We start from the raw sequence: 14,437 nt of genomic DNA on the forward strand, positions 1-14,437 counted from the left end.
GTTTACTAAGGTTATTGGACTCTCCTGGCATCTTATCAGTGAAAATAAGTCCATTTTTTACACTTTGACAATGAATGAGTGCACTGTTTAATGTCTGGCTTTGATTACTGACTTAAATACGGTTTCCCTTTACTTGGATTACTGATTGGATAAGTAAAAGCAATGAGCAGGGAGTTAGGAAAGTAATATATCATCCTGTTAGTGGGGTTAGTGGGAGTTACCAAGGTCACACGAACAGCAGATACGCAGCTGGATTATGACTTCATATTGTAATAAACTGTCAAAACTAGTAGACATGCATGCATGGGTAACCTCTTCCTCCCAGATGAAGGTGATCCACTTCATACATTATGTAAAGGTTCAAAGGTTTGCTGATGCTGACCTCTAGTAGCACTATGACTAAACTGCATGTGGAATGTATTGTACTTCATTTCTGCTGTATGAAATTTAGAAGGGTTACCACCTGGAGGTTTGAAAACATGTTTGATAACATTAGTGTCACTGAATCACGGCCATGAGGCTTTCATTTATTGTCTGCGGTACAGGTTTGTTTTTTTTTTGGCCAAAGTAAAATTATTAGCATTTGTGCAAATCTCACTTTGGATTCTATTTTTTTTAGGTGAAAAGAAAAATGTAAAATTAAATAAATAAAACTTTGGGACTAAGGGGTTAACTGAATATGCACTCAGGTCTCTTAAGCGGGTAAAACGCGCAGCATCTTACTGAATGGAAATGTTTACCAAATTACAGAGCATAAATCCTTACATGGAAATGTTCGCTTCACAAGTCCCAAATGGAAAAATGCTTGTGTGTTTGTGTGTGTGTGTGTGTGTGTGTGTGTGTGTGTGTGTGCGTGCGTGAGAGTATGTTTGTTTGCTGCCTAGCAACAAGTGATGCATGTGCAAATTAGGAAAGTTCCTGCTTTATTTGCTCATGCAAATCATTGTAAAGTATCTGTTATGAAGCCAAAAGTGTTACCCAATAAAACAAAAGGGCTGCTGAAAACTGCTTTCCTGGTTTAGATCAGTTAAGTGTACAGAGGTTAAAGCTTGTCACCTGGTTACATGCTGATGTAATCACATGGACGTGATTGTCTTGTAAACCTTCACAGTATTCTTGATTATATTCAGATTTATATTCTTCTTTCTATTATAGTTGACCTACCTGCTAAAATCAAGCTCATGTTGGTTCACCACAAATTCAATTCAATTTAATCTGGTCTGTTTTGATATGAGTAGATGTTGTGCATCTGTGCAGTGCAAGTTCAAATGATGCCTCTTGGACACCCATCGAACTCTGTTTTTTATTGGTTGCCATGGCTGGAATCTGATTGGACCAACACCTGCCAGCAGCTGTAAAACCACAGCTACCACAGGGTCTGTGTCTTATTATATGGGCTTTTAAAGGGAAGAAGCCAGAAAAAGTCTTTAGTGCATGACCTTTGAAGGGTCCATGTAAGATTTGCAACACTTCTGCCTGACTTCATCTTAACTTTATGTATATATATATTTTTAATTTTATTTGCTTTTGGTTTTCAAGCACAAAGTTAAAACACATATAGTATATACCGCTACTTACGCACAGATGCTCATTTTCTATGGTTTTGACATCTGAAAGTTGTATATATCCTCGCTGTTTGCAGTTTTGTATTTATTTCTATTTAATACAGACCATTATATGGAATCTAGCCTCTTTGCTGCAAGTGCTCCACCCAGTGGCCACAGACGTTTAGATTTCAACTATACATCATGTCCAGAAATGTTTTAGCACATGACAGAATTTTTTATTGATGAAAAAGTAGAAAATCTCTTTTTAAAAAAAGTTCTTATGCATTTCTACACGTCTGTTTCTATTTTTGTGCCTTTTAAGTAGAACGAAAAGAACTGCTTTTATAGGCTTGCTCTGTCTTAATCGTTCTTTCAGTATTTTTTGGCCATAGTTTACATCTTATATATGTATAAAAATATGTATTTTTGAATTATTGTAAGATCATAACAGAGATATTATACTTTTGTATTTTCTTAAATCAGTTTTATTTTTGTTTCTGTTTTCTTGTTTTTAAAATTCAGATTCAGTCAGTTTCCTGATTGGGTTTGCTCATTTTAGTTTAGTTTTTATTGTTTAAAAATTTTTGTATTTATACTAATTTCAGTTAATACTATATATATGCTGAAGTCAAGATTCAGGAAAATCTGCATAGGTATTAAAATAAAAAAGCACCACTTTTTGAAGCCGGTACTTTAAGTCTTGCAGACATAAGTATCAGGTCATCAAAGCCTCATCAGGCAAGCTGTAATAACAAACTTTACCAAACTGACAAAGAGGAACACTAATGATATTTATTTTCTCTAAATAGATTTTTAAAGTTTTAGTAAATTTTCACATTTTACAAAAATCATCTCAGTTAATTTTTATTATTTTTAAGGGCCACTTTTTATTCTTATTTCAGTTAACAACAATTTTTGCACATCTAGTTTTAGTTTATGTTTGTTTAATTTTAGTATAATAACCTTGAACTGAACGTTTGACCTTTTGACTGTATGCGGTGACATTTATATTTATCTTTAATGTGTGCCTTTATTCAAACTGTGAGGATTTTTAGTATTATTATGAATAATAATAATATTAAGAAGAAGAAGAAGAAGAAGCAGAAAGAAGAAGAACGATTTTAAAAAAGAAGAAACTTTATTATTAATGGGCGCGTAAGAGTCATACCTTTTGGTATAACGAGGCTACCGTACACGCTTTCAGTTCCGTCATGTGACGGAGGTAAAAAATGTCAACATCACTCTGCGCTTGATTGCCACAATAACGAATGAGCACCATAACGTGGCGTTTCTTTGTGCGCCAAAATTAATATGCTCTACTATAACTAACACCTTGATGTTAGCAATCCGGCTGTCGGCTGTCATTGCACAGGTATGTCGTTTTGCTTACTTATCGGGATACTTTAGCCGAGCTAACTGCTAGCAATAGCAGAGTTTTGAATGCCTATGTCAGTTAGCGTGTCTCTAAAGCTTTGAACGCTAACTACATTAACACGGAAAAAGTGCTTATTAGCCCGAGGCTGTGGTATAGTTGTCTGTAGTCGTCTTTTGTTTTTATCAAATCCGCTGAAACAACAGCACGAAACGTACTGAACGCGTGAAAGACAAGCTTTTCTGTTTTTAATTTCCGTGAGTTGTGTCCTCAGGACTCTTTCTTGAATTCTTACAGGATGGCTGCACCTCAGACGGGCCACTCTCCTCTCGTACATAGCTTGGCCACGCTTCTCCGAAATAACGGTATGTGCCAGTGTGACACTGTTCCCTTTACGTACAAGATCCGTCCAAAAACAGCAGCATGACACAGGATCATGAGGCGGTTTACTCATGTTGACAGGTTCAGGGCCATCCATGTTCGCTCTGTGAGGAAACATAATAATCTAAGAGCCTTCAACCCCTCCACCCCACCCCAAAAGCTGATTGCGCTTTAAGCTATTTCAACAGACGATGTATGAGATAATAACTGAGCCAGCCTAATCCCCTATTCATTAATAATGTAGGGGTTTTACAGTCTGTTTACAGATAATGTTTTCCTTTTAATTTGTCTGAGGAGTTATTTGAAAGGGGGTGTTATATTATTGAGAGAAATCAACCATCCATCTATTGTCTTCCACTTATCTGATGCTGGGTCACATTCACAGCAGCCATACTTTCGAGTCCCTCCTGGGGGATCCAGAGGCGTTCCCAGATTTAACCATGCACGATAAAGAAATGCTGTTGTTTTAAATGAAAGAAATCTGTCAATAAGCATTGTGTGCTTAAATTGTAAGAAATAAATGTGTAAAGTTTCAGAACAAGATTTAGTTGCTCATCGCTGAGACTGTCCTGTAATTATAAAACTAAGTTTTCGTTAATTTATAGAAAATAGGAAATCATTTTCTGTGCTTTTCATTTTCTGTGATTTTCAGTAAAAATGGCATCAAGGTAATTTTTACTATGGGCCCGCTGTAAAAAGAAGTTCCTGGAGCAGATAGTGCTAAATTTAAACAATCATTTCTGTCATTTAAATGTTTATCTGTTACTTAATTTCTGAATGTCCATGTGGGAGGTTTTTATCACTAGAACAAAAACTTATAAACAAATTGATAAAAAGTCCAAAATTTATGCCCTCCTTCACATTTTTCGAAACTGTCCAGTGGAGCCTCTGTTGTAACAATTCTGTGCCCCGGGCCTTAAGTCATTACCTCACCTCTAAGGCACAGTCCAGGTAAAGGGTGTATTCTTTTGGTTGTTACCCAGAAGTCATGACCACAGGTGAAGGTTGTGGACGTAGATGGATCAGTAAATCGAAACTGTCTTCACCACAACGGCCTGGTTCAACAGCCGGGTTTCTGCTGACGCCGCGCTAAACCGTCCGTCGAGCTTCCCAACACTCGTGAATGAGATCCCATGATATTTGAACTCACTCGCCTTGAGGCTGCCTCTCTTTCCCAACCCAAATAGAGCATTGCACTGTTTTCCCAGCAGTGAACCGCTTCGTCAGACTCAGAGTCGCTGGCTTTCATGCTCGGCTGCAAACCGCTCCAGTGCATGCTGATGGTCATGCACTGATGAAGCCAACAGAACCACATCATCACCAAACAGCAGGGATGCTATTCTGAGGTTCCTCCTGTCCACAGAACTCTCCAATATGAACTAAATACATGAATGAGAGTGGTGTTAATAATTCACTGATAATGATTCATTTTCAGAAATGCAAATTATTTAGCTGACATCAGACCACTAACAACAGTATAATAGTTTGTTTATGATTTTTTTGTGTGTCTAACACACTCTCAGCCATTTGCCAAGTTTGTGATCACTAAAGCCTTTTTTCCACTGGCACCTACTCTGCACAGTTTCTGCATTTTTCAGTTACAAGTACCATCTCAATGTGGGTGGGGTCGTTACAGCAAGGCTGCCCAAACATCGGAAGACCTCAGTAGTATGCGCCACAGACACAACACAGCAAGTGAAGGTTTTGGTGGGAGGCGTGTGTAAACACTTCCCTTGTTACCAGGTTTAAAAAATGGCAGGTTTGAGTCTTGGGAAGGAGTCGCACTCGTGTCTCTTTCAGTGTAGTCGCTGCCTGGCCGATTAGCGGCATGCCGTCCGTTGACGTCACATTTTTGGCTCAGATTGGCTCGCTTAGAACCGGGGCCAAAGTGATACTAAAAAGTATGTGGTACCAGCTACTACCACCTAATGGAAAACCTTAAAAACTGAGTCGCGCTGAGTAGAAGTTGGTGAAAAAGAGGCATAGCTACCTAAATTACTGAGCTCCACTGACATCCAACAACAATAATATTCAGGTGGATGCGTCCAAATCTGTAGCACTGCATTGGAGCTACTCATTCATTCTGTAGCTGACTAACTTGTCACTTGTGAGTCAAATCTGGCTGATTACTTTAAGCATGAAAGCTCGCTTTCACCCTTCAGGTGACGTGGTGCTGGATGGCAGCAGCACGCTGACCCTGCCTGCTGCCACCTTGCAGCAGCTCACAAGGCTGTTTGAGCAGTACTTGCTATCCCGGAGCCAGCAACACGGGTTCCTCGCACTGCCCTCCCACCCAGCTGACACCGCTTCGCTGCTGCAGCTGCAGTTCCTGTTTGACATCCTGCAGAAGACCGTTTCCCTCAAGGTTGGTTTTAACCCAGAACTTGGTTCTTTCACATTGAGTCCCAAAAAGTTGGCCCTGCCAACTCATTTCTGACTCGCTGTGTGTTTGCAGCTCATCAACCCGCTGGGTGTGAGGCTCGAGTCTGTGTTAAAAATTTTCCCTTTCAAGTCTCTGAAGTGTTTGGAGGTAATGTGTGAATACTTCCTACTTTCACTTCTTGTTGTTTAAGGTCACAGGTCTTTTACATTATAATTCGTCTCTGCTTGTTCTTCCTCACCAGCTGAAGAGAATCCCCCCTCACTGTCTCGAGGGCCTCAGAGGAATTTACTCCCAGCTGGAGGTTTTTACCTGCTCAAAGAGCCTCAGTTCCTTGGAGGTACTCCCAGCCGGTAGCATGAGCAGGTTTCTGGGAATGTGAGAGGACCAAAAAGCTCAGTGATTTATATGATGTGCATTTTTAGGAGCTGCTCTCTCTGTGTGGAGGTGATCTGAGCTCAGCACTACCGTGGCTTGAACTTCACACCCTGAACTTCAGCTACAACTCCATAGTTTGCCTTGACCAGTCACTGGTGAGACAAGCAAATACACAAATGTGTCATTACTGATTCATAAGCATAAGGTTTCTATCCAACCTCAACTTCTTCAAATCTTACAGAGTTTACTGAATGTCCTGAAATCTTTGGATCTAAGCCATAACAAGATTCAGGAGTGTGCTGAATTCCTAAAGGTTGGATTGCTATCAGCATTTGGTTACATAGAATCTAAGCTTTATTTGTTTATTCTGCGATTTACAGTAATCTTGTTTTACTTTATTTTCCCTTTCGCCCAGGCTCTGACTGAGCTGGAACACTTGAACCTGGGCTACAACTGCCTGCAGAGGGCGCCAACGCTCGGTCTGAGTGCTAGGGCCAAGCTGGTCACACTCATCCTCAGGAACAACGAACTGGAAACCATCAACGGTAGGAACAACTGTTATCAGTCGCAGGCTTCCCGTACTCTTCTTAAAGCCCAATTTACCTTCTCAGCAAAGAGACCAAATAGTGATGAAGCTGGTAGATGAGGAAGCAGCGTGAAGATATACAAACTTTATTGCCACTGTTTTGTAAGATAGTTTTCTTCATCACACAGAGACATTTTTAATAAGGGAAAAGAACATGAGAATTTAATTACATAACTTAATGTTTGGTCATTTTTTCCCTTTAAAACCAGTGCTCTTGAACTTGTGCATGAGTTTGAATTCACTTGCATCATTGGCATCTCTCATCAAAACAGGCGTGGAACAGTTGTCTTCTCTCCAGCATTTAGACCTGGCCTACAACATCCTGCTGGAGCATTCCCAGCTGGCTCCTCTCTCCCTGCTGCACTGCCTCAACACAGTAAAGATGCACACATGCACACATTTATCCTCAGATGGTCAAATTTACATGACACTTTGTTACTGCTCCCAGTGAGGTCAAGCGATTAGGGCGATTAGGGCTCATTGTTTTTAAATCTGCTTGTTAGCAGGTTTCTTCAACCATTTTGGATGGATTTGCATGAAAACGTTACAAAAGTGGGGCTGGGCTAAACTGTTGGAATTGATCAGGATCCAGTATTTGTTTTGTTTTTTTGAAAGAGTCTGTAACATTGCGATACAGAGGAAGCATTTTACCTCACATCTCTAGAAAATACTAATGAGGTTGACTTTGAGGTCCCCCAGCTGCCTGAGCTTATAGCGGCATAACTTAACAATGGTTTAAAGGTGCAATAGCCATTTTCTGAGTTTATGTTATAGAAAAATAAAGTTGTACTCATCAATATACACAGATTAGTGTGTAATTACATCTTCCAACAAACTGATGTGTTCTTATAAACTTAGATTTAACCCATTAAAAATGCACAGGCGCCGGCACTGGTTTGTGCCACAAACATCTTGAATACAGTGGACGTCACTGTTCTGCCTAATCATATTTTATCTACGCGGTTAGAGACTGGCTACATACATCCCAAAGAAGGAGAGAACTCGTAGCCATTCCCATGCTGTTCAGGCAAATTTGAATTTGTATATGCACCTTCAGACTCTAGATATGAAGGTTCATACTTTGTGTTTTATCATCTAAGAAGGGGTCCCCTCCGCTGACAAACTGAAAACAGGAAGGAAGGAGGCAACACCACCAGTATCTTAATAGAATATCATCCTCTTCTTCCTCACCTCAAGCCCCTGCAGAACTGAAGTCAGGGCCCTAACACACAAAAACCTGCTTATTTATTCCAGATATTGTCACAGTTACTTAATGGCAACAGATTAGATGCAAAATCCCCCCATTTCTGTACAGCTGATGAAAGCTGGATGAACAATGACAGCTGGTTATAAGCTAATGTTATGCCAGCTAATGTTAGGCTTTATCCCTGTGACAAACAGTTTGATTACATTCCCACATTGTATGGCAGTTTATTCACTAAGCATCAGAGTCCAGCAGTGTTGCATCCTAATCAACAAAAGTTTCACTAACAGCAGCTAACAAAGGCTAACCGAAGCTAACAGCAGCAAAAACACTGACAGAAACGTTCAGGATATCTTGAACAACTCACCTCAGTATCGCGCTAATCAAATAGAAGTAAACTTCATTGACTCATCGACTTGTATCAGACTCTTTTCACAAAGATTTACAGCCTCTTCCACAGTAAATAGGCATGTACATATATTGACAGCTGAGGTAAAGTGTGGACTGACAGTCTTTACGATTTGATATCCCTGTGTTGGTCCTACATCATCATCATAACAATAGTGGTCCAGGATTAACGTCGCAGCTGACCAGTGGCATCTGAGCACTTAGCTAACATTAGCCAGGAAGTTAGCTAATGCTAATAAAAGAGTTGAATTCAGTTAACTTCAATCAGCAGTCTACTGACATCTAGTGGTGAGGTTTTACACAAAAAACTTTAAAGTCATGTAATCTAGCCTAAGATTTTCTGCCTCCTTGTCTCAAACTGGGAGGTTTTTTTTCCATAGGAGAGTAGCTAACAATGCAAACTCTACTGTCTTTTTTCAGTTGAATCTGGAAGGAAATCCACTGTACTTCCAGAAGACCCACCGCACCTCCACAGTCAGACACCTCTCGCCAAAAGCTGCCAACACCAGAGTGAGTGATAAGAATTGTAACTGAATGTATTATGCATATATATACTTTTAAAGTTTACCTTACATTTCCAAAGAAGGATGGAAATGTGATGTGAAAGTATTGTTTTTAAGTTCTAGTAGCCTCTGGGTCATCTGTTCTCCAATTTGTCACAAAGTGCAGCTTTGCTATTCACACAAAGGTTTGAGCTGCAGTGTGTTTCTGTGTGAGTGGCTGCAGAAGCTTCCCAGAATTGCCTTTCTTGTTTTCACCCAAAATTTCAGGCATTCCCTTTTTTCTTTCTTTATAGCTCAAACTTGATGGCACCCTACTGTCCTCATCTGAAATATCAGTGAGTCTCACTCTTAACATCACTTCATCATCTCACAGTTTAAAAGCTTGATACTAAAGCAGATTCTCTTCAGAGTGACTCAAAAATTCATGCGGTGTAAATTGTTGCTACTTGCTACATTTATTTACTTTGTAGCAAGGTATAATCTACATTTATTTGCACTGTATTTGGAAAAGAAAATGTGGAATTAATACTTAAAATCATTTGTGGTAGTAAAGTTGGAGTACTCTTCTCTGCAGGTTCTGCCAAAACCAGGGCAGCTGATGGTCCAGGTGCAGACTTTGCCTTCAGGTTACACCATGCCTGCAGAACGCAGTTACCAGGAAGCATCTAGTGGGGTGGGGGAGCTGAGTGACAGCCTGTCCGTCGGTGAAGCGGTTGTCTCAAACCTTCGCAGAAGGAAAAATAGGGTGGGAGTGATGCTCTTTTGGGTGTTGATATGCTTTTGTTAGTGCTTTTCTCTGATGTTTAATGAAAAATTGTCAATTTTTGTTTCAGAGTAAGGTGAAAGTGCGGAGGGCCAGTATATCCGAACCCAGTGATACTGATTATGAGTCCAGACCCTTGTCCTCCACACAGGGTTTGTTGTCAAAACATGTTTGCCGTCTAAAGTTTCAACATAAAGGCAAAAATTATGATTTACCTTGTACTGTAGTAATGGAGTATGCTCTTGTTAAATATTGCTAAAGTATCAAATAACCTTATCATATGCTCAACTAAGAAAAGTCATGCAAAGTCCAAGACTAAAAGTATAGAGGTGGATACGAGCATGAATGTTTTTTTGTTTTGTTTTTTTTTGCTGTTTTTTTTTCCTCTTCTAGGCATCGTCCTTCAGCACCAGCAGGAGATTGAACGCATGTCCAGCTTCAGGGAACAACTTGGAGAAGACTGGCTAAGATATGAACACCATCTAGATGGAGCTTCACCCTTAACGCTCACCACCACTGTTAACCAGCAAACCCTCTCCAACGGCCTCACCACCATCGCTACTACCACTACATCTATCCCACAGCAGCAGCCATTGCCGCCGTCTTCCCACAAGGTCCCGGAAGTCCTCCCACCACCTATTCTTTCCTCCGAACCCAGAAAAGAGGCCTCTGACGTGGATGCAGACCTGGAAATGGAGTCCACCTTGCAAGGTGGTCAGACCCCTCAGCTGACAGAGTCCACCTTGGATAACAGCATGGTAGATGGACTGGTGATGAGCCAGGGAGTAGTGAGTTCACCTCAGCCAAGTCCAGAAAGCCACAGGTCTGCTAGAGCAGCGAGTGGGGAGACCAATCATGAAGAAGAAGAGGATTTAGGAGGTAGGGAGGTTGAAAATTGAGAAACATTTTAAACAGTATCTAACTCAATATGTGCTCGACTTAACATAATGCAGTTATTCTGAAGGATAATCAGCACAAAACTCCTCCAGTTATGATCTGCTTTCTCTGACTACTACTTTTTTTTTCTCTTAGTGGACCTTTGTCACCCTCTGCTTGTTGGTGTCTTATCTGACAAAGAGGAGGGGCTTGGTGAAGGTCAGGGACAGAGGAAGGGAAGAAGGGAGGTGTTCTTGTGCATCAAAAAGGGCTTAGTGCTTGAGATGGACATGCAGTGTGGCCAGGAGAGATGCCGTCTGGAGCTGGATAGCCTGGCTAAGGTGGAAACAACTGAGGCTGCGTGGACCCGAGGGGTATGAAAGGAGATTCTTCATCTTCATCTCTAACATCTTTACGTCTATAAAGGAAAATATAATGTTTTTATCAACTTGATGAATGACTTTGACTATCTTTCAGGATTTAGAAAATCAGTTTCCAGCTGTAGAACTTTACTTTGACTACATCAGCAAAGACAAACGGAGGAGACGCTACGTCCTGTTAGATGATGACCCTCAGCAAGCACTGCAGGTTAGCTAAAAAACTCTCACACATTTAAATTCTTGCACACAAACTTCTGTTGCCAGGAGTGGTTGTTTGTGCTGTCAGATGGAGCAAACAATTTTCCCACACATCAATGCGGATGACGTGCAAGGTGCGTACAATGAAGCAATGTACGTAAATAAGAACACCCACCCACTGACTTCTTGGACATGCTGCAGTTGTCTGGGCATGTTCACAGGCTGGCCTCTGCTCAGTCCATGTTACCTTTGTGTACCTGACGACAATCAACAGCAGTACAATCTAAAACCTGTGTCAGATGAAATGTTAAAAGCAGAAAGCTGTTCAGTTAATATGTAATGTATGTTTAAATACACACATAACTGAATTAAGTGTAAAACCAAACGAGCACCTTGAGGTTCTACTTAAGGAAAGAACTAAGAATGACTGCTAGTTTCAGAAATATGTCAAATGTAGTAGTTTATGGAAACCCATTCTAATATTTTCTCGAGTTCTCCTATCCTGTTAAGACAGGGGTGTCAAACTCAAATACACAGTGGGCCAAAATTCAAAACTGGAACAAAGTCACGGGCTAACATTAATATTTATTGAAATATATTTATTCCTCCAGATATAAGAATGAATCTTTTCTTATGGACTCAAACACGTTTTGCTGAAAAACTGAATATGGAATAAGCAAAGCTTAATACTAAACAATATATATATTAGCTGTATAATACCAGTAGGCCAGCTCTAATACCAATTTGGTGTGGCTTCGCGGGTCAAATGTAATTAGGCTGCGGGCCAAATTTGGCCCGCGGGCCAGAGTTTGACGCCTATGTGTTAAGACATTTTATATAAATACTTCAGTTTTTAGCTTGCAGTCGCCTGTCAGAGAGAAAAGCAAAGAGAATGCTTGTATATCTCATGGGCTGCAGGCAGAAATGTATTATTACCACCTTTCTCTTCTCCAGAATTATTTCTTATTATTTATTTTGCCGATCAGGTTCTGACTGACATATTGTCTAATAATAAGGTGCAGCCTGTTGTGGAGGACCACACAAACTTAAGAGGTAGCTCTCCATGACAGTCCCAGTTTCTCATGTGGCCTTGTGGGAAAATTGCCTGCCCATTTTTTTTTTTTGCCACGTTTGATATGAGAATCCTCTATTGTAACAGTATATCTGTGACATAAAATAACACAAAGCATTATAGGTACCCTTTAATTTTCTATATAATTTTTTTGTGTAGTTACAGGAAAAAGTTAATATTGTCTGGAATGTGTGGAGAATGCTTGTATATCTCTGAACTGCTGTAAAAAATTTATTATTACCACCTTTGACTCCTGCAGAACTGTTTAGTGAGCAGAAATGTCTTGGTTTTCCTACTTGTTAACAAACTTTTTTTTTTTTGCTGACCAGGCTCTGACTGACATACTGTCTAATGTGGTGGAGGAAAACCAACGCCGGGTTTCTGAGCTCTGTCACAGCTGCATTCGCCTGCAGTGCCTTCGCTGCAGGTCAGAATTCATTCTTCAGGGAGGGGACGATGAAGAGGAAGCCGGTGAACGAACAACGAAGAGGAGAGGAGCTGTGATGCTATCAGAAGGTGTGCAGGAACAGGACGGGGAGGAGCTGATAGAGGCACAGTGGGCCAGCAAAGGTGAGAGTGAGTTCCTGCAGCGTTCATCGTCAACAGTTGATAAACAGACACAGGAAGAGGCACTCAGTAAAGTGAGTGTTATATGTATATAACACTCAAGGCAGATAAAATCAATATTATTCTTTCTTTAAGTATTTTTGCATGTTTTCTCTTTAAATTGGCATCCATAAAGTTAAAATGTGCAGAGGAAAAAATGTACAAACAGCAAGAAGAGTTTAAGAAAAACCTTTTGATCTGTTTGCACTAGCCAGATGTTTGGAGCTGTTTTGAAATGGGGAAAAATGCACTTAAGGCACAAATCTTTTGTTAAAAAAATACAACAAAAAAAAAATAGAAAACTGCCAAAGCAAGGTGATATCTGGCTTTAGTTTATAGCTGAATCTGTCATCGTCACATGTGAGAGGAGCCCACACACACACACGCACAGACATGCACACTACAACACTCATTCTGATTCATCCATGAAACTGAGTCATCCCTGATGAATCATGGTCACTCTCACGAACTAAACTATCCTTAAATAGCCAAGTACTAGATGTTTCTAGATGAGGAGATTTTATTTATAAAGCACTTTTTGTATACAAAGAGAGATTAAATGTCTTGCACAGAGAAATAAATCGCTCCAAAAAAAGCACAGACAGGTCTATAAAGAGGTAAAACAATCTTGTGCTCATTTCCAGCTCCATATGTTTTTTCTTGGACTCTCCTAGAGTAGCTTTGCATGATTAACAAAATAACCCTTAGTTCTCTTTGAGCCCTAAGCTTTCTTTTTTTAGCCAGTGCTTTTCAAACTGTGGGTCAAGCAATAGTGGTGGGATACATAGCTACAGCACGTCGTCGGTGGAAGACCAGGGTCAAAATACACAATAAATTGAATGATAAAAATAAACGGTGAAGAGTTTGCTGCTGCTGTCTTGCTAACCTCAGGTTATTAAAGTTCAGGGCTGGGCTGGTTCTTTATTATTAATGAAAATGGGTGGTGAGTAAATTATAGGTTTACTTATTTTCACAGGCAAACAGGCACAAAGCACTGTGAACAAAAAGATGCCATTTTGGTCATAATAGCCAATAAAAAGATATAATAAAGGGCAGTTTAAACTAAAATGAGCAGTTTAAACATAAATAAATGATAATAATTCAATAATCCAGTGGTGGGTGTGAAGCTTTATTTTTTGGACTCTGATCTAGGGAATGGCCAAAATGTTTCAGAATCACTGCTTTAAGCCAACTTTCATATAAATTTCTATACCCTGCAAACAGAAGGTCTGTGAGTCAGGAGGAAACTAAGCCAAAAATGTCCACCATTTTTATCTTGTTTATCAAGATAAAAATGGTGAATAATGCAGTAAAATAATGAATAATGCTATGATAGTAAGAGGCAGATTTTTTTAATGATTAATATATGAGGGTCTGCAGGTTTTGTGCTACCATAAAAACCAAAGCAGAAATGACACAAGGTCACACATTGCGAGTACCAAATTCATTTGATTTCAGAGTACTTGCCAACTATTAGTTTCCCACTGGTAGAGCTACATGATTTCACAAGACAAAATGTTAGTTTTAGACAGCCTCTCTCGAAGCGTCAAACACGTTATCTTGTGGATTCCATAGCCAAGAGTTCCCACTTCAGCAGGATGCAGATAATAGTCATCATTCCAGCAGCCTCCTACCCGCAATCCAACCAAACCTGACATTAAGACCTGCACGGGCTTGTACAGACTGTGTTCAACAAATGTTTGGAGAGTTTTTTGGAACCATACACCTTTTGTTAGTGTGCTTAGTCTGTGGTTCTGCTGACATTTTGGGCAACAAAAGATTT

General features: G+C 40.0%; 1 protein-coding gene across 2 annotated transcripts in view; it reads left to right on the forward strand.

Moving 5' to 3' along the window:
- The first annotated feature begins 2,471 nt into the window (after positions 1-2,471).
- The window catches only part of stk11ip (serine/threonine kinase 11 interacting protein), a 35,240-nt gene continuing 23,274 nt past the window's right edge, over positions 2,472-14,437 (forward strand). Inside the window, exons 1-17 of one of the 2 annotated variants that reach the window (XM_084922576.1) lie at positions 2,472-2,919; positions 3,217-3,284; positions 5,463-5,665; positions 5,756-5,830; positions 5,925-6,020; positions 6,106-6,213; positions 6,300-6,371; positions 6,474-6,603; positions 6,917-7,020; positions 8,677-8,766; positions 9,053-9,094; positions 9,334-9,504; positions 9,593-9,674; positions 9,916-10,401; positions 10,555-10,772; positions 10,876-10,986; positions 12,378-12,618. In XM_084922576.1, the coding sequence (XP_084778702.1) occupies positions 3,218-3,284; positions 5,463-5,665; positions 5,756-5,830; positions 5,925-6,020; positions 6,106-6,213; positions 6,300-6,371; positions 6,474-6,603; positions 6,917-7,020; positions 8,677-8,766; positions 9,053-9,094; positions 9,334-9,504; positions 9,593-9,674; positions 9,916-10,401; positions 10,555-10,772; positions 10,876-10,986; positions 12,378-12,618 (2,296 nt within the window). In that variant the 5' untranslated portion in view covers positions 2,472-2,919; position 3,217. The remainder of the gene's footprint in view (positions 2,920-3,216; positions 3,285-5,462; positions 5,666-5,755; positions 5,831-5,924; positions 6,021-6,105; positions 6,214-6,299; positions 6,372-6,473; positions 6,604-6,916; positions 7,021-8,676; positions 8,767-9,052; positions 9,095-9,333; positions 9,505-9,592; positions 9,675-9,915; positions 10,402-10,554; positions 10,773-10,875; positions 10,987-12,377; positions 12,619-14,437) is intronic. The other variant, XM_084922575.1, reaches the window with a different exon arrangement.

Source organism: Perissodus microlepis, chromosome 23 (assembly GCF_051167445.1).
Source record: "Perissodus microlepis isolate ML-2025 ecotype Zambia chromosome 23, ASM5116744v1, whole genome shotgun sequence".
NCBI lineage: Eukaryota > Metazoa > Chordata > Actinopteri > Cichliformes > Cichlidae > Perissodus > Perissodus microlepis.